Raw genomic sequence first — 24,910 nt, forward strand, 5'->3', positions numbered from 1 at the left:
TCATAAATAATAAAAAATAAATATAAATATTTTAGGCCTTAACAAACATTTTTTTAGTTTATATTTTTAAAATTTTTCAAAAATTTTATCCAAACCAAATGCGTTTGTAGTTTATATTTTTCTAAAAATAATTAAAAATCAATTTATAAAATTTTTGTAAATATAAATTAAAAACGTAAATGTTACCGAATACTATCTAATAAATTCATTTTCCTACATGATTTTTATTTCAATATTCATGTTCATTAATTAACCAATCACATTGTAGTCATAATGGCCTTGTTTTTTGTGCATCTTTTTGTAAGTTAAAAATTAATAATAATAAAGAAAAAGTTAAAGCCACCCTTGTTCTGTCTTGCAACAAATTAGTTTTTTTTTTTTTTTTTCTAGTTTATAATTGTTGAATTAAATAGTTTGGTATAAACTCTAAAATTAAATAAGTTATAAAAATGTCATTTAAGCGGTAACAAACACCCTAATAATTGTCTTGATTTTATTTTGTTTAAAATTCTATGTTACATCAATGTTTCTCCATTACCATGACCTTCCTCCACAGGCCTAGATGAGATATTGGCCAATTCCGCATATCTATCTTCACAAGCTTCTTCACTAACCTCTTCCAAGACCTTGTAAGTATAGAACATAGTGCATATGAAATAATAAATGAGATTAATAACTTGTAGTCCCGACACAAACAAGTAGTAGTATTCCAATTTGCCCCTATTGAGATTTCGATTTGGTATCCAATTGCTCTTTTTGCTTGTGTAGTCGTGAAGCAACGATACTATCAATGTACCTGTCATTTTATTTTTTAGTTTAATAAATAAAATAAAATAAATTAACTCAAAGTAAGATAATACATCGATATAAAACAATACATCAAGATAAAATTAATAATATATTTCTCTCTACGCCTCTGTTTGAGAAGATGGGTTAGGGTGAGTTTGGGGTTATTTTAATCACAAAAAGATAAAATAGATTTTTTAATCTAATAAGACAAAATATCATATTCAACCCATAATTATTACCTTCTTTCTCTCACAAAAAATTTAAAAAGTCAAAAAAACCTTCTCAAACGAGACTTTTTAGCCCCAGACTAAAATAATCAAAAAATTAAAAAGTCAACTCACTTCCCAAACAAATTCTAATCTAGTTGAAAATCCTACGTGATATGTGATTAGATCAAGATTAACTTATTCCAAAACCCAATATTCAAAAACTCTCAACCTAAAATCATCAAACACTTACGAGAGTGATTTTAGTTTGTTTGTTTCTGAGAATAAACAATAAATCGACACAAACGATTTTTTACGTGGAAAAAACCACAATTGAAGAACCTTCAATTGTAATCAAAAACCACGGGCGAAACGCCACTATCAATCCACTACTGAAGAACAAAAAGATTACAAAGATACAATACAAATTACCCAACCCAGTCAATTTGTCTCTGAATCTTCTGTAACTCTTTTCACCACACCTTCGTCACGGAATTGATCCTGAAGTTGATTCCACACCACAACTCCACTTGTCGAATTAACGACTACGTAGAATCAAACGCCTTTTGAATTCTACGCTTTAATCTTCGGAATCCACCGAAGAGAACTTTCTTCTACCTTAAGAAGCAACCTCCTTGATGTATGAATCTCAATGCATAAGTTCAGAACTCTCTCAAGAACATCAAGGAAAACTATCAAAAATCTCCAAAGAAAACTTTGAACACAACCCTAGTTTGTTTAGATCAGATCTAGGAAAACGTCCTTCACAAAAACACCCTTAACAGCTTTAAATAGAAATCTGGATCCGCGATCTCCGCTCGAGCTCACCACAGCCCGCTCGAGCGGACTGACCAAAAACGGCGTGTGAATAAGCTGAGATGCGCTCGAGCGTATGATAATCCGCTCGAGCGTAAAATCACACCCACCAGTATCTGTGCTTGCCCTGTCAAAATACTGAGACCTGCTAATCTACGCTCAAGCTCAAAAGTCTCCGCTCGAGCGGACAGTACAAAAAAATACTTTTGAATCAACACAAGGTTTTGTCTCCGGATTTGACAACATAGGGACCTAACAATCTCCCCCTTTGTCAATTCCCGGACAAAACCATTCTAAACATTATTCCTCACACACACGCACTAAAACAATTTCAAAACAAATAAACAAAACAATCTTTTAAAACCCGCAAACACACAACTAGAAAAAGACTTCATTCATTCAACTTCATCCACTTAGGCGCGTGTTCCATGAGCCTGAAAAAAAACATCCAAACACAAACCAACCAAAAACAGGTGGAACTGGATTAAATAACCATTAAGCCAAGCATAAGCAACCAGTATCCATCCATCCATAAACATATATCCATCCATAAACATATATCCATAGTATAACCAGAAAAAAAAAGAAAAAAACTATATAAAATCCAACTGTACCAAGGAAGGATAACCAGAGAACAACTGTACCAACAAAAAATGGAATCATAAAAAGCTGTGTAATCAAAAAATCAACTGTACCCATCAAAACCATCAAAAGACCAGCAATATCACTCCCCCTTTTTGGCCGGGAATGAAGAAAGCAAGAAATCAAGCACCAGGTGGAGGAGGGGCCGGCTGAAGCGTCAGTAAGGAAATGATGTGGTCCAGCTGCGAAGTAGTGTGAGCGGCAGTTTGCTCCAGTTGACCAAGACGACGATCAAAGGCATCAAAACGAGCATCAAGAAAGTCTAACCGCCGAGTCATAGCCTCCTCAAAGTGCCGAAGCTGATCAGGAAAAGAGCTAGGTGGAACAGGAGCCTCAGCATCATCACCGGCTGCGGTGGCATCAAACTCGGCCTCTTCAGCAAGACCAGCAGCAACTCCTGCAGAAGGACCAACCCGGGATGACTCCCCCTTAATATGAGCCCGACTTTGAGACACAGTTTTCTTGGTAAAAGGGCGAGAAGGAGAGGCAAACTCATCATCTTCTAGGATAGGGGTCCCAAGGTCAGACAAAAGTCGGTTGATCAAGCAACCGTAAGGAAGGCCAAGCTTTTTATGCCCATGAGCACTGATCATCTTGGTGATAATAAGAGAGGCGAGATCAAAAGACCGGTGACGGGCAATACAAGACAAAATGAATCCTTGGTCTTGTTTGACCTCGGATGAGTGTGTAGTGACAATGATGTTGGCACAGACAATCAGATTAAGCAGTCGGAACTCCGGAAGAAGTTCAAACTGTTTAATCAAACCGCCTTTAGGCTAATGACGGGCAACACCACACAGTTCCAAAGCCACATCATCAAAGTTACAAGTAGGACGATCAGGAACAGGGAAAGGATAGTATTGGGGAAAGACTTGCTCAATCTGAAGGAGTTGGCGAATCAAAGCAGGGGTGACAGAAATGGATTTTGACCTAACCCATGTAGTGAAAGATGGCTCATAATCCCGAATACCCTCCATATTACAATAGAATTCTCGAACCCAATCGAGATTCTGACGCCCAGAAAACAATAAAACAAGGTCACCACCTAGAGGGTCGAACAATGGACGAATTTGGATGGACTCAAATGTATCAGGTTGAACATTCCGTTCTAAATGAACTGTGCGAGTCACAAAAGATTTGTGGAAGAACTTGGATTGTGTGGCCGACTGAAACCTATCAGGGTTATAGGTAGGGCGAGAAACGGTGGCCTTTCGGCGTTTAGGAGCAGGAGCAGACATACCGAAGAAGACACTATTACACCCAACAAACCAACAAACCCAAAACCCAAACCATACCAAAACAAAACCAAAACAAATCATTAGTTCAATAATCAAATTAAAAAACAGGGCATGAAATCCTCAGTATACAATGAAAAAGATCAAGCATGAACAAATAGGAGCATGGTATTGAAGAACTCATAACTAATACACTCAATATGAGAGAAATTGCTAAGTATAAGTATGAATCATGAGAAAATCAATGCCAAGAATTCAAGACCAGATCCATACGCACGCACAGTGACCTCAACAGAGATAAACAAACATGAAAGCAGCCCATACAGCGACAAGACAGCAGAAACACAGATAAACCCGAATACCACAGACACAATAAAGAAAACACCCATAAAAAAATAGACAAGAGGACGAGGAAAAAAATGTGGGAGAGAGAGGATCACAAACGACACACAAAACCCACAAAAGCACAAACCCAACAACCACTAGAACCAAATAAAACAAAAAACAACGAAAATAAAAGAGGGTAAAACTTACCAAGGAGCAAATCGGTGGGTAGGATGATGGATGTGAGGGAAAAACGACCACAATGCAGCCACAAAACAAACCCTAGATCGAGAAAAAGAAACAGGGAAAAAAAAACAAACTTGAAAAGGCGAGAGAGGGAGTTAAGTATGAAACTGGTCCGCTCGAGCGTACTAATTACCGCTCGAGCGTACAACAAAGCAAGCAGACTCCCGCGCGAGCGTGCAAAGGGACGCTCGAGCTAAAAAAACCATCTCTCAGAACTGCCAAAACACGAACAAACTGCTGCAAGAGTGAAAAACACGCTCGAGCGTAAAACATTCCGCTCGAGCGGAAAGAACCCCCTTTTTTTTTTTTTTTTGAAATAACAAAACACACCTAGAAAGTCCTGTAACAAGCAAGGAGAGCAAGTGAGACTAAACCACAAAGACAAGAAAATCCATCAAATGATGAGTCCTGCCAATTTTGAGAAAAGAGATGAAACACCAGCTCATGAACAACACAGATAGTATGAAATCAAAGCCACACGCATCATGAGAATGCATAACTCAAAAACACACATGAGAGCTCATGTAAAAATGTGTGTGTGTGCAATCCTTGAGAGCCACAAAGCTAGAGTTAATCCTAGTAGTGATCGGATGGCTGGACCTCCGACACGAGTAACTAACTATCACAGAGAAAAGTCAAACCACTAGGAATCACGGGGTATTTGTTAAGTAAATGTGGAAGCTCCCCCTCAGATTTTTTTTTTTTTTTTTTTTTTTTTTGGGTTGCACTCACTGGTGGCATGCACGCTCAAGAGTATGGATTCCAACCAGAGAAGAATGAAGTCAAAATGATGGCCTGGTTGGTGCCTCTGAGGTAGCCTTTTCTTAATGCCCGGAGATCATGTACTGAGGGAGAAACCATGGAAGTGAACTAAGGCGGTAGATGGTTAAGAGACTTAACATCACCCATGATGTACTAGTATGGGTCAATTTCTCCGTAAAAGTACAAGAAACACTGTCAGTGGTCCATAGAGAACTTTGATCACTTATGCGGAAACCCCTGCAACAGTTTAGCTCAAGAATGTGTACAGAATGAGATCACGAAGTAAATGAGTATGGGCATTCAGCATGAGCTATGAACTAAGATGTGAAACAAATCTTGTAAGAAACATGAGCAGTGTTCATTTAATATTTTGAAGCAAAAGATACCAGGACTCAATCACAATGAGATTAACACATCTAAGAATAGTAAGTCAGCCACTCACACTCACCTCACGACCACAGGAACCAATCTAGTTACTGAGCATTACACCTAAGGTCTTTCTAAGAAACTCAAATCGAAGAAGATCAAGGGGTTTTGTAAAAATATCAGCTTTTTGATGCTCAGTAGGGATATGTTCCAAAACAACAATGCCTTCATCCACTAACTCTCGAATAAAATGATGACGGATGTCAATATGTTTGGTGCGAGAGTGTTGGACTGGATTTTTTGAAATGTTTATGGCACTTGTGTTATCACAAAAAAGAGTGAGGGTATTCAGTTCTATTCCATAATCATGAAGCATTTGCTTCATCCACAACATTTGTGCACAACAACTCCCTGCAGCAATGTACTCAGCCTCAGCAGTGGAAAGAGAGATGGCATTCTGCTTTTTACTATGCCAAGAAACCAAATTATTCCCAAGGTAAAAACACCCCCCGGAGGTACTTTTCCTATCATCAGCACACCCTGCCCAGTCGGCATCTGAAAAACCAGTAATTTCGGCTGTAGTATCAGTGGAAAACCAAACCCCATACCCCAAGGTCCCATTAACATACTTGATGATGCGTTTTACCGCAAGAAGGTGCGACTCTTTAGGACTGGCTTGGTAACGAGCACAAACACCGACACTGAAAGAAATATCAGGACGACTGGCTGTGAGATACAAAAGACTCCCTATCATACTCCTATAAAGGGTAGGATCAACATCAATACCAGAGGAATCTTTGGAGAGGTGAAGACTGGTGCTCATGGGAGTGCGTGCAGGTTTGGCAGACTCAAGACCAAACTTAGACACAAGATTTTTCGCATACTTAGACTGAGATACAAATATACCCGTAGGAGACTGTTTAATTTGAAGACCCAAAAAATAAGACAACTCTCTCATCATGCTCATCTCAAACTCATGTGTCATGCAATCCGAAAAATATTTCACAAGATGTTCAGCAGTGGATCCAAACACAATATCATCAACATAAATCTGAGCAACAAGAATATGAGACTTAGTATGTTTCACAAATAAAGTCTTATCCACACTACCCCTTTGAAACTCATTGTCAAGAAAAAATGTAGTAAGTCTATCATACCAAGCTCGAGGGGCTTGTTTCAATCCATACAAAGCCTTGTCTAACTTGTAGACATGATTAGGACATTTAGGGTCCTCAAACCCTTTTGGTTGCTCAACATATGCCTCTTCTCTCAAGTACCCATTCAAAAAGGCACTTTTCACATCCATTTGAAACAATTTAAAGCCAAGAAAACATGCAACACCAAGCAAAATACGAATAGATTCGAGACGTGCAACTGGGGCAAACGTCTCATCATAGTCAACACCCTCTACTTGTGTGTAGCCTTGAGCAACCAACCTAGCTTTGTTCCTAACAACTGTACCATTCTCATCAGATTTATTTTTAAAGATCCACTTGGTACCTATCACATTCATGTCTCTAGGTCTGGGAACTAGAGTCCAAACTTTGTTACGTTTAAATTGACCTAATTCTTCATGCATAGCATTGACCCAACTATCATCTAGCAAGGCTTCTTTAAAATTCTTAGGTTCAATTAATGAAACATAACACATATGTGATACCTCATCCCGAATCTGTCTTCGGGTTTTCATTCGATCCGAGACACTTCCAATCACCTGTTGAGCTGGATGATTCAGTTTCACCCTAGCTGATGGTTTAAGCTCAGGACTTGCGGTGACAGGGGCAACAGGAGTGATGTCCCTTGGAGCACTCTTTGGGCTTGACCTTACCTATGAAGATGGTTCTGTAACCATTTCTTGTGATGGGTCCGCACCTTCTCCTTGATTTTGTGATTCCGTGTCCAAGATTGGAGACTCATCATTATCATCCTCATTTGTTGCTGGAGTAGGTGCACCTGTGTCATCTATAACCACATTGATAGATTCCATTAAAGATGAAGTTCGCAGGTTATAGACTCTAAAAGCTTTACTAGTGGTTGAATACCCTAGAAAAATACCTTCATCACTTCGGGAGTCAAATTTGCCCAAAGGCTCTCTATCTTTGAAGATGTAACACTTACTCCCAAAAGTTTTGAAGTATTTTACATTAGGTTTCAAACCCTTCCACAATTCATATGGAGTTTGTAAAGTGCCGGGCCTTAGATACACGCGATTTATGACATAAACAGCAGTATTTAAGGCTTCAGCCCAAAACTTAGGAGGAAGTTTCTTACTAAGGAGCATGACCCTAGCCATTTCTTGAACAACCCTGTTCTTCCTCTCAACAACTCCATTTTGTTGTGGAGTAATAGGAGCTGAAAATTCATGCTTGATTCCATGCATATCACAAAAATCCGAAAACGAACTATTTTCAAATTCACGACCATGATCAGTTCGGATTCTTATGATACGCCCAATGGAAACACCCTGTTCATTTTGGATTTTAGGGACTAAGGCCTGGAAAGCATCAAACGTATCAGATTTTTCCCTTAAAAAATTTACCCACGAAAATCGAGTAAAATCATCAACAGTTAAAAAAATGTATCTTTTACCTCCGATGCTTTCAGTGCGAGTAGGACCCATTAAATCCATGTGAACCAATTCAAGAGGACGTTTGGTTGTAAAGCTGTTCACCTTTTTATGAGGAGCACGGGTTTGCTTGCCAAGCTGACATGGTCCACACACATGGCTCAAATTCTTACCTAGTTTAGGTATTCCCCTCACAAGCTCTTTGTTGGCTATCTTAGTTAGGTCATTGAAATTCATGTGACCTAATCTTTGATGCCACAAATCAATGTTACTAATGATGGCAGAGTGACAAGTGAGATCATTAGTAGTAACAATCCCATAGCAGTTATCAGATGTGCGAACCCCATGTAAGACAGTATTTCCCTTTTTATCCAAAATTTCACATTTATTTTTTGAAAACAATACTTCATGATGGGAATCACACATTTGACTAATGCTTAAAAGATTTGCTTTAAGACCATCAACTAGTAGAACATTATCTAGCTTGGGAAGACCAGTAACACTGATAGAGCCCTTACCAATGACTCTCGAAGTGCCGCCATCTCCAAACGTAACAATTCCTCCTTCATATTTTTCAAGGGAGGTGAAGTAGGATTTGTTACCAGACATATGACGAGAACACCCACTATCAAGATACCACATGTGTGAATCACGTGCTTTTAGAGCAGTGTGAGCAACAAAACAAGTCAAATCCTTTTTTCTAATCCAAATCTTTTTAGTCTTGGTGTTCAGCCTAGACATGTAAGGTTGTCTCCTAACCCAAAAAGTATTAGAATTTCTACCCTTTTGAGACACCTTACCAAACAGTTCAAAACAGTAAGGACGAATGTGGCCATACCTACCACAGTGATGACAAATAAAAACCGGTTTTACCTCCTTTTTGTTGATTTTACCAGCTTTAGGTAGACGGAGAGAGAGATCAGTCTGGTCTACCTTCAATTTTCCCTTTGCTTGAATCTTCTTGTCATGTGAAGTAGAGGCCTGACCCTTGTGAGCTGTTGCACCATAGCCTAACCCGCTTTTGTCGCAACCCATTTGTTGAGACCCGAGGATGTCTTCTAAAGATTTGGAACCTTTGTTCCACATGGCAATAGTGGCTCTAGCAACCCGAAGCTCTTCATCCTTTTGACCGACTATCTCTTCCAATCTGGCTTGTGACAGCTCAAGACTTTTAAGCTTTTCTTCATATGTGGAATACACCCTCAGAAGTTCATTCCTTTCAGTTTCACAGGATAGTAATTTACCACATAAGTCTTGCCTGTCACTCGAGATCTTGACGATATTCTGCTTTGCTGCTACAAGTTCTTCTTTCAGCCTGACATTCTCACTCTCACATGTCTTGAGCTTGAGGGAGAGTTTGTCGTTGAGTTTGGACAAATTCAAAGATTCCTCGTACAGCTTTTCGTAGGCTTGTTGTAGTTCATCGCCATTGATCTCATCATTATCCTCAGATGTTTCATCATCCTCTTTTTGCTCTTCATTCTCCTTGACCTCATCCAGTCTAGCAACTAAGACAGGAAGGTTGCTGGATGGTAGTGAAGGCGAAATTCCTCTTTCGTGGAATTGGCTCAGAATTTCCCATGCCTCTTTAGCCTTTGTGCAATGAACAACCCGTTGCTGTTCTTCAGGAGAGATTGCTCCACGAATAATGATTAGGGCTCTCAGATTGCCCGGATTATCTGCACTTTCTGTATCTTCTTCAATGGCTTGCCAACCTTCTGGTTCAAAAGCTCTGATACCAATTGAAAATCCTACGTGATATGTGATTAGATCAAGATTAACTTATTCCAAAACCCAATATTCAAAAACTCTCAACCTAAAATCATCAAACACTTACGAGAGTGATTTTAGTTTGTTTGTTTTTGAGAATAAACAATAAATCGACACAAACGATTTTTTACGTGGAAAAAACCACAATTGAAGAACCTTCAATTGTAATCAAAAACCACGGGCAAAACGCCACTATCAATCCACTACTGAAGAACAAAAAGATTACAAAGATACAATACAAATTACCCAACCCAGTCAATTTGTCTCTGAATCTTCTGTAACTCTTTTCACCACACCTTCGTCACGGAATTGATCCTGAAGTTGATTCCACACCACAACTCCACTTGTCGAATTAACGACTACGTAGAATCAAACGCCTTTTGAATTCTACGCTTTAATCTTCGGAATCCACCGAAGAGAACTTTCTTCTACCTTAAGAAGCAACCTCCTTGATGTATGAATCTCAATGCATAAGTTCAGAACTCTCTCAAGAACATCAAGGAAAACTATCAAAAATCTCCAAAGAAAACTTTGAACACAACCCTAGTTTGTTTAGATCAGATCTAGGAAAACGTCCTTCACAAAAACACCCTTAACAGCTTTAAATAGAAATCTGGATCCGCGATCTCCGCTCGAGCTCACCACAGCCCGCTCGAGCGGACTGACCAAAAACGGCGTGTGAATAAGCTGAGATGCGCTCGAGCGTATGATAATCCGCTCGAGCGTAAAATCACACCCACCAGTATCTGTGCTTGCCCTGTCAAAATACTAAGACCTGCTAATCTACGCTCGAGCTCAAAAGTCTCCGCTCGAGCGGACAGTACAAAAAAATACTTTTGAATCAACACAAGGTTTTGTCTCCGGATTTGACAACATAGGGACCTAACACTAGTTATTGATCAAACGGTGTTGTTTAGGCTGTGGGATCCTCATAAATTCCTCGTCAATGAGCCCTTTCATTTATGTTTTAGTTTTGTGTGTAGATGTTTAATTTATAAACAAAAATAATTCAAATCAATCCCATAATCGTAATATAATGATTTTATTATTTTTATTATGTACTATGTTCTCAAAGTATACATGTCATCTAATTTTATTTTTTTTTAAACAAATGTGGTTTAATATATATAATTACAATTATCGAATCGATTTAATTTTTTTAATGAATAATGACAAATTAAAAGATATACAAAATGAATCTTCGAAATAAAATGATGGTGGGCTTCGTGAATTCAAACAACACATTTTAATGGATAATAAGACTGAACATAAGCCTTTTGCTAAGAAAAAACTTTATTAATAAGGCCGAGTTTGGCAATTCTTGAAAAATCTAAAAAGATAAAAAATTACTTAAAAAGTTAAAAAGTTAATACTATTTACCAAAAAAAATATTAAAAAAATAATATACACATATTAATACAAATCAAAAAATAAACTCATGGATTGGCATTGACGAGATGGTGAAGTCAGTGACCGAGGAAAAAAAAAATTATAATAAAATATTCACTAAATTGGATGGTAGAGCTAGGCTCGTGGGGGCTCACCATGGGTCCCGTTTTGATAATTGAACCGTTCAATAAGTAAAACTCGTATAGTACTATATTCCTGTAAAAAATCACGCTTATCGGATATCACTAAATATATGATCAAATCAGTTTTGTATAAAAATGGATGGTGTTATAGTTAACAGTTAACAAAAAAAACTAACACGATCAGATAGCTATCAATATCCAATCAACGTGATTTTTTACAAGCATATAGTACTTGACGAGTTCTACACATTGAATGGTTTTGATTAGTAAAACGGGACTCATGGTAGGTTCCCATGGACCGAACAGAACCGACCAATTTATGCCCGAAAAGTAGAGAATCAATCTCCTACATTGCCCTTTGCCGCGCTGCCCTTTACGCTTTTAGCTTCCAACCGTACGGCCTATTCCATCACTTTATTCCTCTATACACTTATTTATATAATTTTTTAATACACATTTTTTCAAAAAAAAGTTAAAAAGTTAACCCAAACATCCATATTTTTTTCCTCAATTTTTTAGTCTAAAAAGATAAAAAGTACACTTATTTCGAACACCCCAAACAACTCCCAAGATTGCGTTTAAATAATGAATTTAAAAAGTGATTTGAAAAAAAAAAAGAGCATTAATTTTTATTTTGTTCATATGTATATTTTTTATTTTTTAAAATTTCTACTCAAATTTATGATCAAGATACCTGCGTAATTCCCAAGTGCAATTGCTATCCAGTAGAAAGATGCCGCCGTGCTTCTCATGCTCTCTGGCGACTGATCGTAAAAAAACTCCAACTTCCCAACATTGAAGAAAACCAAAGCTATTCCATGAAGCGAATACTGAGGAACCAACCAAAACACACTTATAGGTATAGTCGCAACCGGTTTATCAAGCAAATTATAATATGCAGCCACTGATTTCCTCTTAATCTCTACCAAAGCCGCAACAACAGTACCCAAAATGCAAATCGTGTAGCCTATACCGATTCTCTGCAGGCATGTGATGCCTGTAGGGTTTCTAGTGAAACGACGAGCGAAGGGCACGAATAGTCGCTCGTATAACAGAAGGCCAATGAGCACTGTGAAAACATCGAAGACTTGCATGGTTGCAGGAGGGATTTGGAACGAGTTTGAGTGGGTGAGGTGACGATCCATTGTTCGACCTTGTTGAATGCTAAAACTTTCTTGATGGGAATATGCAGCAATTTGTAATATTCCGGATGCCCAGATGGGTAACATTCGGACGATGGATTTGAGCTCTTCGACTCGGTGGACTGTGGATAGCCTCCATTGATTTGGTGAGTGTGTTTGATCTGAGTCTGTTACTACCGCAGCTTTGTCAAGCCACCTTCAAATATGAGGAGCACAGTGCACAAAAGAAGTTCAAGTAATCAGACGTATGGTTTGTTTGAATGTGGTTGTTTAGTATAAACCAATGGGACCTATAAAAATGTGAGAATTACTTCATGTGAAGTATCTGAAGTATCATATCATATTCTATGGTTGGTTTTAGTGCACTTAAAATATTGAGTGATACATATAAAAAATTGAGTGCTCTAATCAGTCACGAATAATTTAAAATCATTAGCCACAAAACAAAAAGGTTTTTTCATAGCTGAATTGGTTGTCTCAATTGTAAGCTAACCATATCAGCTCATGAATTAGCTATTAACCAACACTTACTAGGATTTGGGCATATCAGATGTAAATCAACCGTATTAGTTTGTGAATTACCTATGAACCAACACTTACCAAGAACCGGTCAATAATATATGTGGTTTTCATTTTTGTTTGCCTACTAGGTACAACGGTATGAGAAAGTTTAAGTGCACCAAAATTAATCATAGAGTCGGATACATGCCCCTCTTTCATGAGGCGAGCTACACCTTTTTGTTGCCACCCCAACTATGTAAGAGAACATGCTGTGATTTTTCTATAAATGTAAAAGAAAAGGTATTTAAAAAAAGTTGTTGGATTAGCTCGATAACTAAAAACATGATAGAGATGCGAAAAAAAATCACACAAAAAAATTTCGGAAAAGTACCAACTCACTTGAAATCATTGGTGTGTAGAAGCCTTCCATTGGAAGAAATAGAAGCATCAAGATTTTTATTTGTGTACAACAAAGTTGAGTCTTCTGGCACAACTTCTTTTCTCTTACTCACAGAAGCAACAATCACTTGAACCAATCTAACCAAAGGACTCCCTTCTGGGTTCTCTTTCTTATAAAAACGAGAGCCAATAATGAAGACCACAATAGACAAAGCCATGGAAATGGTAGGAATTCCAAGACCCCAACCCCAACTCACATTGTCTTGAACATAAACAAGGAATGTTATAGCAATGAGTGTCGCTAAATCTAAGAAGAAATAGTACCAGTTGAAGAAATTCCAGCTCCTAGACTCTGTTTCTGCCTTTGACATGCCGATTTGATCAGCAGCAAAGGTGATCACACAAGGTCTGATGCCACCTAATCCGAGAGATGTGAGGAGGAGAGAAATATAGAGGATCGATAGCTGAAAGGTTGAGGCTTCCTTGCAGTCCACTTGAGTTGGGCACGGCGGAGGGCGGAGTCCTGGTAGGACTGCCGATATGATTATGCTCACCAATCCCTGTTCCAAAAAAAAAAAAAATGTTTCAATTTTGTCGCCGATGCTGAATCTAATTAAAGAGCTAACAACTTTCGAGTAAGAATGGTGTAATTTTTACACATTAATGGAACCATTTGTATTTATCCGAGGTATTAGAAGAGATCGGTATAATTTATGTATGAGGTTGGTTTGTATTATTTTGGTTTCCAATATTTATATTGTGTGAATTTAATTCGAATATCTAAAAAATATTTTAATTTGGACCCCAATTCAAACTATATAGTTAGATGTTGTTAATGTGAAGGGTAAATCCGTAATTTTGAAAATCAAAATGACAATTACATGTTTTGATATTGAAAGTGCCATTTACATGTGATTTTTCACATTAATGACAAAAATCACATATTTTAAAAATTGAAGTGTAATTTTTCAAATGAGTTTTCATATCAAAATGAAAAAGTTAGATCATATTGAAATAACTTTTATATATTGAGAATCAAATTGACATAAATTACATACTTTGGAAGCTAAAAATATAATTAACCCTATCAAGAATATTGCAATTCAGTCTATCAAGTCCAACCTATTTCCTTCTCTCTCCATATTGAGAATAAAGCATAAAAATTATAAATACACATAAATAAAATAATAATAATAATAATAACAATACCCAATAAATAAATAAATAACAGAGAAAAAAGAGCTAACATTGTAATAAAATTAATGGAACTATTTTTATTTATTATTCCAATTAAGCGAATAAAACTACTCAACTTAAAGTCATTTCGGCTTGTTAATCAATTCAATATGTATGCTAGCTAAATTTAAACACATTTTAGATTTCATTAAATTTTCAAGTCATTCTCAAACAACTTATAATTTAGCTCGATAAGATTTATATACACTATAGAAAAACAAAAAACGAAAAACAAAAATCAAATTATTTGAACTCCACATGAACTGGTCCCTAAAAACACATTCAAAATTCAAATTTAAATGATAAAATACTATGCTCAATTTGACACGTATTATAAAAAAGAATGGGGGAAGAAGATACCAAAGTATAGATAGAGGAACCGAGGATTATGGTCCAATATCTACCGACAAAAGCGTCGGCAATGAGTCCACCGATCAACGGAGTGAAACCGGCCGTGCCATTAAAATTGGTGAGGGTGTTGGAAGCCTGCACCAGTGGCAAGTTCAGCTTTTGAGTTAGGTATGATATCATGTTGGTTTGGAACCCAGTCGTCGCAAATCTCTCACTTATTTCATTCCCTGCAAAATCCTCAATTAAATACACAAATGGATCCTATTTATGTGTTTTTTTCTTCTATATATTTGATTTTCAATAAGTCTATGAACCTAAACTTATGTACTCCGAATGAAGATGTGTGGTTGGGATTGAATTTGTGTATTGTGAAATCTATGTATATAGTAAATTTGAATTAATTATGAGTAATTTCTAAGTAGTTAAGCCTGAATTTATAATATTATTGTTTGATTTTTGTGTTCATAGTAGAATTAGGAGGTGGGTTCCTTCTGGTCCATAATCCTGATTGGAAAACTTCAGACTTGTGGTACTCATCACAAGCCGCATTTCAATGATTAGAACTGTTAATTTTCTCAAACACTTCATGTATATCAATCATAAAAAGAATTACATTCATTTAATAATCACAAGCTATTCAATTTATTGGGTTTATTGCTAAAAAAAATGGACAACATATTTATAAAAATAGACTATTCATGATTTTTATGACAAATGCGATTTAATAGATTATAATTATTGGATAGACCTATTTTTTTTTAGGGGTTATTTGGGATGACCTAAATAAGTGTACTTTTTGTCTTTTTACGAAAAGATGTGCAGAAAAGTAGAGAGGTGATGTGATGGAAAAAAGATAAAAAGATAAAAAGTGTGTACTTATTTTGAGTAGCCAAACTTGGCCTTATATGAATAATATACATTATGTGCTCAAGAAAAGGAACTATTTGAATCGTAAATAAAACCTATAATTGTCCCCACAGACCTAGACAACGCACTCCAACTATACTCCTCTGGATTACTCTCTGAAGTTCTAAAAAATACTCATTTGGGTTGAGTAACGGGAAACTTCTGATTTTGTATTAAAATTTTCAAGTCAAACACTGAGCTTGTTCGAGGATTTTTTGTCTCACTGTGCTTTTTTCCATCCAAACTTCTTCTCTACTACAGAATTAGAGTTAGAGAAATAAATCATCTAATAGAGACGTGATTTAAGATAACAAAAACAAGCTCATTAATAAAATTGTCTCTTTTTGCAGATTAAACAACAACAACAACAACAACAAAAAACCCAAAAAAAACCAAAAAAAAAAAAAGAGAGTGACAAAAACAAACTTTTCTCACTTTTTTTTTTATCATTTTTTTTTTTTTTTGGTTGTATTAACTTAAAATAAGTATATCAAGGTAATAAAAATTAAGGAAAAAAAATTTATCGCTTAACTTATACTGTAAACTAATTACAATTGAGAAAAATAACAGACTTATGTTGTATTTTGCTAGAGAGAAATTAACAAAAACAAGTTGAGAGCAACAAAATGAAAATAAAAATGAAAACAATACTTACCAAGGATGAATGGAATTGGTTTAATCCCTCCAACCTCCCTCTTCTTCTTCTTAATCTCTTTCCTTTCTGTCTCTCCATTCTCTATCATATTTTTCTCTGCATCCATCTTCTTCTCAAACACTGGTGAAACGCCGAACGGTCATATATGATTATGATCCATGGGAAAAGAAGATCATAGACAATTTTTTGATAAAATAAGAGAGCTGGTGTGGGATGGAATTGACTTAATTAGATTGTTTTGCAATGTTTTAAGATTGTCTTCCATTAGGGAGTGGTTCCATGTAAAATATAATATTAATTAGTACATTATAAACCTATCATTTATTTGCTTTCAAGTTGCATGAGTTTGTATTTTTAGGAGGGGGATTCCTAGGGAATTGTTTAGGGCCGTGTGATCTATTACGAATCCCATCTAAATAATTTGAACAATTTATTTTGTTACGCACTTCGTGTATTTTATTCATAACAAAAATTTGGTCAATCCGATAACTGCAACTTGTTCAATTTCTTATATTTTTTTCACAAATTGTGTTTTAAAAAATTGAACCATATATTTTTTGACGACAAATAATAAATTTAACAAGTTGTAATTATTGGATCGATCTAATTTTTTTTATGAATGAAAAACACAAAGTGCCCGACAAAATGAACGGTTCGAATAATCAAAACAGAACCTGTGGTAGACCCCCGTGAGCCTAAACAATCTCCTCCAATCTAAATTTTGGATTAGAGGAATCCTCCTCCATATTTTTATGAGCTGGTAATGTAAATTATATTTTGTATTCATTTGGTAGTGTATAAAACAATACTTTAGATGAGAAGAATACGAGGGAGGTAGGTAACTATATCTTAGAACTTAAATTGTTTTTTTTTCCCTATTCATTTTCAAACTAGTTTTAAAGTAAAAGTACAAATTTCTCCATGTGGACGTTATATTTAGGATAGGCACTACAATCGCATCATTCGTTGGCAGTGCGCATAGTATATTGTGCACTAAAAATGAGATCACAATTAGTGAAAAATAAGAGATGTTTTTTTACTAAATTTGATGAATGAGTTCGATATTATCATTAGAAGTGTAACTTTCCTTCTCTATTCCTCTCTCATTGAATCCAAAACAATAAAAAAAATCAAAAAAATAAGAGATTTCGATAAACATGATGATTATGTTATTTAATTTTCTCAAAATAAAATAAATACAACAATATATATTTATATCTATTAAAAGACAAGCATAATTTTGTCATTCCTCGTTTCAGTACCTAGGACTTTTTTTTGTTTTTTTGTTTTTGTTTTTTTCAAATCCCATAAATGAAAATGTAGATAGACTGGTCCAACACCACACAGTAAATTGCATTTATGCGTGGGCCAAACATAAGATCTTGTGAGACTTGAAGAATCATCTTGGATAGATGAGAGTCAATGAGGAGATGAATTTTACCTTATAGATCTGTAGAAATAAACATGGTTGACACCATTCAATCGAGGTTGCCAGTCGAAGACATTCTGATAATAAAGTTAGAATCTTCAAGCAAAGAGAATAGATCTATTTTTTTATATAGAAATTATAACAACCCAAATAATAGTTTTATGAAAATTATATGATAATCTATTTTGAAATACCTTAAGTTAAATTAGTTAAAGGAAAATGCCCTGACCCCAGGGCCCAGTAGGCTGTGATTGGCCCTTTTTTTTTTTTTTTTTTTTTTTTGATCCAATGACCAACCTCCACATGTGTATGGGGGTGGTGGGGGTGATTGGAGACTAGGGGTCTCAATCAAAACTATTAGTTAAATAGACACTTGAAAAATCATTTATACTTTTATGATTATATGCACTAAAATATAACTTGAAATTAGGAATTATTATGTTTTATCAAAAGTTATAATGTAATTATATATTTATTCTGGGCCAAGTGTAATTAGGAGAGAGTGTGCAATTTTTTGGGGAACTTGTGCAATGCATTTGTTGCATTTGAAGGAGACGTAGATTGTTTGGTGTGCCATGTGGCTTCACCGCATGGTTGCACAATATTGAATTGTGCAGTATAGAGCTACATACTAAAGCCTCATTTGGGAACCATTCTATTTAGTTAAAAAATTATTAAAAAAAAATTAAAAAGTCAATAATTTATATTAAAAAGTCAAAATTTTTCTCTTCTCTTTACTTTTTGCATATCTTTTAGTAAAAAGTTAAAAAATCATCCCAAACATACTAGTTTTTTTTAACTTATATTATAGCCAAATAGTCAAAAAATTATTAAATTAGCATGTTCCAAAATGAGGCCTTAGGCCTTTTCAAGAATAGCAAATGAGAAGTATATGGGAGAGTGGGTTGAAATTAGAAGTGAGAGTATACTATTAATTTTGAGGTGAGTTTTATTATATTTAAGTTATTATAAACTGTTTTATGTAAATCAATTTTACAAATCATATTAGTTTAAAAATATATTATTTGTTAAATGAAACCTATTTGTTTAAAAAGAAAAATCCATTAATATAATTGTTACTAAATATCTTTTGAATAATTGTTTTGTAAGTACCACAACGGGGTTCCATGCCTTGGGAGACTTTAATATCCATTAGCCCTCTGAATTATCACTATATGTGACTCTCTGTTGCCATGGATTCAATGGCCCTCTGATTTCTGGTGTGGAGTAAAGTACTGTACGGAATTAAATGTTATACTATGGTAGGAGTCACCTCTAGAATTCGTATGAGTCACCTCTAGAATTCGTATGAGTCATCTCTTGAGTCCATATACTTGTTCAATTTTGTCATCTTCTGTATCGTGGTTATGATTATTTGTTTATATGATTTTTGTGTTATACTTCTGTTATTTAAAATGATTTATGTATTTCTGTTACCAAACAAATCTCTGTTTAGCCCAAATAATTATTCATGGTGATTTTTATACTCTTATGCTCTTAGTATAATATCTCTCACTCTGCCATGTGTTTATAGTTGTTAACCACTTTCAGATGATGATGCTTAAGGAGGGACTTGTTCCCTTGTCCGTACGTTGGTATAGCTGGACTAGGGCTTGGTTAGACACTGAGCACATTGTAATATAGCTTGGCTTTGTTATTGTATACAATAAAAAACTCCAATATATGTTTTAATGAAATAAATATTTGGGTACCCTTTTTATTTTATTCCACTGTGTATTTCATCTGATATATTTTGGTATTGACTTATGTTTTGTCTTGTCATGACGCCTAGACTCTAGGTACTGAGGTTGGGTTATGACAAAAGTGAGTGCGATATTTACTTAATATGCTTCCTTATTGGGGTTGAGCTCATTGTTAGGACTTGTTTGAATTACTCCTAATAATCTGACATTTTTTGGGCCACCACAAGTCTCAAAATGTGCTTTGGTCGCAAAGAGTACGTTTAAGCCTACTGGGCAACTATGGAAACTTTAATCCAAAGATTAAATGAGAAAATTCAAGTACTTATACACTAAATCAATCACTCAGTGGCATACCAAGATTATTGCCTTCTAACTAAAGCACATAACAAATCAAATTAAAATAAGTCGTGTATTCCAATCAAATAATGTGATCAAAATGAATTAATTTTTACTAATTTGCTGTTAATTAGGACTATATGCTCAGTTATTGGTGATTTGGTATGGTATTGGTCGTTTAAGGAGAGGTTTCAACATTAGACAGTCCCATGGAATCACAGCCCTAGCATTTTTAGCCAAAAGGTTTCAATCTAGGAAGGCAAGATGCGTTGGTAAAGCATAGAGATAGTCGCCCATTGGAATCTTGAAAAATGTTTTGTCATCATCGCTACGTTTAGTTTGACGGCCATGCATGCTTCTTGGATTTTAAAATTGATTTTGCCTTGGATCATTGTTTTGGTGTATGCTATTGATTTTAAATTGAATTTATAAATTTAGATTTAAAATTTAAAATTGTATTTGACTCATGAATTTGGTTATGAATTTAGAAAGAAAAGAAAAAAAATATAAGTAAAATTTAAATGAAATATAATTATATTTTATTTATATTTTAGACTTTTTTTTTAAAAAAAAAATTTAATCTAAATTCATGAAACAAATATAGCCTAACTCTGGCACAGGAACCATAAATTGTCAACGGCAACAGTTGCCAAACTTGACGAATAACTTACTTCAATTACTTGTTTAATAATTTAGGTTTTAAAAATGAGATTTTTGGTGAAACCTCCTTTTGGGCCTTTTTATTAAGGTAAAGGATAATTCAATCAATTTTCTTTTAAAAAGTCCCTGAGTAGAAAATGCCTACCTCAATAAGGACATTTTATAATTTCTAATTTTTTTTATCACAATATTGCCCTTATATATATAGTATCATACGTTTGAAAATTTTGAAATATGAGCTAAAGATCTTGCAGCCGATAAAGACGATGAAGACGATCTCCAAATTGATCATACTTCACAAAATCGATGAAGACCTCCAAATCTGAAGATCTCGCAGCCGAACATCTCTCACTTGTTCAACAATAGACGATCTCGCAGCCGAACATCTCTCACTTGGTGGCTGATGATCAACACTCTCAATTAAACGAGAGTTTCATTGAGATTTGTGATTGTTGATCGAGTTGTAGAGGTTTTTCTTCTCAATTAGATATGTTGATTTGTTAATTAATTTTTTTTGTTTTTCTTTGTTTGTTTGTTTTTTTTTTTTTTTGATTTATTTTTGTTGCGTTTGATTTGATTGCTGTGTCTTTTGTTTCAGAGAATGAAAGTAAAATTTTACTCTGGTTCGATTGCTCTGTCTTTTGTTTCAGAGAATGGGAGTAAAATTTTACTTTGGTTCTATTGCTCTGTTTACAATGAGAGAAAAATTTTACTCTGGTGTTAGAATGACAGTAAAATTTTGATTATTGAGTAGATAGGGGAGATATGTTCTTTTAGCTTATGCGTCTTAGTTATCAATTTTTTACTAGCAAAAAAGTTGCACCAAACAGAGTAAAATTTTACTTTTATACAGAGTAAAATTTTACTTTTAAATTCAGGGCGTAACATTTTACTCTTAGATTCAGAGTAAAATTTTACTCTCATGCAGAGTAAAATTTTACTTTTATGCATAATAAAATTTTACTTTTAGATTCCTTTTGTAACATTTTACTCCTATATCAGAGTAAAATTTTACTTTTATGCAGAGTAAAATTTTACTTTTAAATTCATGTTTCAAGTTGTGTTGGTGACACACTGTATAAGTTGTTAATCTTTGGCAAACTAAATAGTAAAAATTAACTATAAAATATAGTACAATGTTACACTAAACCACAGTAAAATTTTATCAATTCAAACTAAACACAAATTGTAGTGACAGTAAAATTTTACTTTGATAGTGATAGTAAACTTTTACTTTGATAGTGACAGTAAAATTTTACTATTAATTGATTGCAGATTTGTAAAATGGTTCCACCTCTTAAGTTGTTATGCAAGTATGGTGATCGTACCATTGTGTTCAAGGTTGTGTCAAACTGCACGTTGAAGGATTTAACTGATTTCTTAAGTTGTAAATTGAAGAAGTTTGATAATAGTGGTTACATACTATTATCGTATTGTTTGCCTGGACATTCGTAATGCATGATTGATGATGATTCTGATTTTCAGAATATGTTGTCGCTTGTTTATCCCCTTGGCGTTGATCGGGTTGATGTGACTATTACTGAAATGGGCATTTCAAATAAAAAACATGGAGTTGGAAAATCAGGGGACGTTACTGGATTCAACATTACTGATGATGAAATGGATTTACTCCCTATGTTTTGTCAACATGAAAAAAGGACTTTGTTGTCTTGTGGATGGGTGAATGGAATTACTCATGTAGGTCAAAGATTTATTGGAGGTGCAAAGGATTTCCGAACTGCATTATGTAAATCTGCCATTGAGATAGGATTTGAGTTTGTGTATGTGAAGAATGAGAAGTGTCGGGTCACTGCTATGTGTTCAATGCGGGAGTCGAAAGCTTGTTTATGGCGAGTACATGCATCTCTAGAAAGTGCTAATAATTTTTTCTATATTAGGACTCTACATGATGAGCATACTTATGGAGCTACAGTTCGTACTTCTAAAAACTCAAGGATGAGTTCAAATTTGGTTGCAAGTTTGATTGTTAATGAAGTTCGTGGAAACCCCCAAACTCGTCCAATTGATGTTGTGCGTCAATTTACAGATCAATACGGGCTCACCATTACGTACAATCACACTTAGTTGGGAGTTGAGAAAGCTAGGACTACTACTTTGGAGATTTTTCTATGTCTTATGATGAGATTCGATGGTATATGGATATTGTGATGAGCACAAATCTTGGTAGCTATTTGCGTCTTGACTATAACCATCAAAGTGGACGGTTCAAGAGGTTTTTTGTTACATTTAATGCTTCCATTCAAGGGTTTAGGCATTGTCGTCCTTTATTGTTTATCGATGGAACTTTTTTGAAAGGGAAATATAAGGGCACCTTGTTAACAGCTACAGCGAAGGATGGGGATCAAGGTACATATTACTATAGTTTATTCAAAAGTAACAAGTTACTTATTCAGAGTAAAAATCTGCTATATTTGTCCTTTTCGTTTAATGTACTTACTAATCGTAAAATGTTATTTTTCAGGTTTTTTCCCTCTTGCAATGGCGATTGTCGATACGGAGACTACAGACAGTTGGGAATGGTTTCTTATGCATTTGTCGAATATATTGTTGGATGAAAGACCAATTACCTTCATATCTGATCGGAACGCTGGACTTTTGAAGGCTTTACCCCAGGTTTTACCTACTTCTTACCACTATTTTTGTCTCCAACACTTGAAGGCCAATTTGAGGGATAGGTTCTCTGGTCCAAGTTTCAGCAATACTTTCAAGAGTAGAATAGTTTTTTTGTTTTCTTCATGTGCTTACGCTCTGACAGTGGGATGTTTTAATCAGTGCTTCAAAGAATTACAAGATAAGGAAAAATGGATCGTTTGTGGTTTTCTATCCAATTTGCCCTACGACAAGTGGACTAATGCATATTTTAAAGGACAAAAATACGGTGAAATGCACTCGAATGTGGCAAAATCTTTCAATTCATGGATCCGTCAAGCTCGCCATTTGCCCACTACAAAGATGATTGATTCAATTAGGTTGAAGATCATGAATTTGATGTCGAGAAGGAGAGAACAAGCTAAGAAATGGAATACTTTTCTTTGTCTGGAGACGGATTCAACATTAGTAAATGCTCTTAAAAGTGGAAGAACTTGGTTGGTTAGTCATTCAAGTGACCATGTTTTTGAGGCTCAATCCCGGCCATCGGTTAGCGTTGACCTCTTGAATAAAACTTGCTCATGTTACCAATGGCAATTGAATGGATTTCTTTGTGCTCACACAGCGACCGCTATCCAAAAGAGCGGAGGTGATTTTTATGCATATGTGGAACCATTTTATTACACTAGCAAGTTCAAAGATTGCTATGCTGAGTTCGATTTATCCAATACCCACTGTTGAGAAACCTCTTTTAGCTATGGATGATCTTGTTGTCCTTCCTCCAATTTGTAAGAAGCCACCTGGTAGGCCAAGGAAAAATAGGATCCCATCTAGGGGTGAGAAGATAAGACGAGTACAGTGTGGTAGATGCGAGAAGTACGGTCATAATAGGAAGACTTGCAAAGAGGCATTATGTAATAACCCTCATCACTGCTTACCGATAAAACACTGATTACCGTTAAACTGAACTGATCATGACTTATAACTGAGCTGATTAAAGTACTGAATTGAACTGATTGACTGAAAACTAGAATTGAATTGACTAAGTGTGTGTGTTAATTTGTATTCTATCTGTTTGATTGATTATTTGATCTGTTCACGTTTTACGTTTAAACTGCTAATTGAAGGCCTTATCGGCGGCCGAACCGGGAGTTGATTGATGTTTTATGATCATCATAATTAATGTGATTTTAAGGTGTAATTATGTGAAAACTGATTGGGTATGATTAATTAGATTAAATATTGACCAATTGCAGAGTTTGACTCATTTACAACTTTGCCCTTGAGTGGGCCACTGCCTATACACTTTTGAGCTACACCACACTTGAACCAAAACATTTCCTCAGCCTTGTTTGAGCTCTTGCCGACCTTAGAGAGTGAGGAAGGGAGAGTAGTGAATTCAACATAGAGATTTGGCTTGAATCTTGAGGAATTGATAGCTTAAGTGCTTAATTGAGCCTCTAGACTTGTATTCAAGGAACCTAGGTATGAATTTCATCTTTTGATTTTGTCTTTAAGTTGATTCATGCATGGTTCATGTCTAATTGTAGAGCTAAGTCTTGAATTGGTTCATTAATGGTGAATTGAAGCTCATTTCATGCATGCATGCTTGAATTGTTGAGTTGTGAGTTGATATCATGGTAAAATGGTATATGCATGTCCATAACCATGTAATGGTCCATGTCTTCAACTTGTTTTTGGATCAATCGGCTCCTTTAGAGCATCAAA

The 24,910-nt window shown here is 35.3% G+C and overlaps 2 protein-coding genes across 2 annotated transcripts; one reads left to right on the plus strand and one right to left on the minus strand.

Annotated features, from left to right (window-relative positions):
• Nucleotides 1-452: 452 nt before the first annotated feature.
• On the minus strand, nt 453-16,634 carry LOC114257047 (protein NRT1/ PTR FAMILY 3.1). Its single transcript, XM_028196765.2, has 5 exons — nt 16,445-16,634; nt 14,893-15,110; nt 13,297-13,856; nt 11,949-12,592; nt 453-796 (listed from the first exon to the last, which is right to left on the minus strand). The coding sequence occupies exons 1-5, from the start codon at nt 16,548-16,550 to the stop codon at nt 516-518; spliced, it is 1,809 nt and encodes a 602-aa protein (XP_028052566.2). The 5' UTR covers nt 16,551-16,634; the 3' UTR covers nt 453-515.
• Nucleotides 16,635-22,701: 6,067 nt separating this feature from the next.
• LOC114257115 (uncharacterized) lies at nt 22,702-23,923 on the plus strand. The gene is made up of 2 exons (XM_028196853.2): nt 22,702-22,939; nt 23,055-23,923. Exons 1-2 carry the CDS (start codon nt 22,702-22,704, stop codon nt 23,921-23,923), a joined length of 1,107 nt encoding a protein of 368 aa, XP_028052654.2.
• The last annotated feature ends 987 nt before the right edge of the window (nt 23,924-24,910 follow it).

Source organism: Camellia sinensis, chromosome 10, assembly GCF_055761805.1.
Source record: "Camellia sinensis isolate YWXY chromosome 10, ASM5576180v1, whole genome shotgun sequence".
NCBI lineage: Eukaryota > Viridiplantae > Streptophyta > Magnoliopsida > Ericales > Theaceae > Camellia > Camellia sinensis.

Coding starts and splice junctions, on each gene's coding strand:
- LOC114257047 (XM_028196765.2), bottom strand. CDS start 16,550: ATGGATGCAGAGAAAAATATGATAGAGAATGGAGAGACAGAAAGGAAA. Junction 15,111..16,444: donor ACCAATTCCATTCATCCTTG/GTAAGTATTGTT, acceptor AGGATTTTGCAG/GGAATGAAATAAGTGAGAGA. Junction 12,593..13,296: donor CTACACACCAATGATTTCAA/GTGAGTTGGTAC, acceptor TCATATTTGAAG/GTGGCTTGACAAAGCTGCGG.
- LOC114257115 (XM_028196853.2), top strand. CDS start 22,702: ATGTCTTATGATGAGATTCGATGGTATATGGATATTGTGATGAGCACA. Junction 22,940..23,054: donor AGCGAAGGATGGGGATCAAG/GTACATATTACT, acceptor GTTATTTTTCAG/GTTTTTTCCCTCTTGCAATG.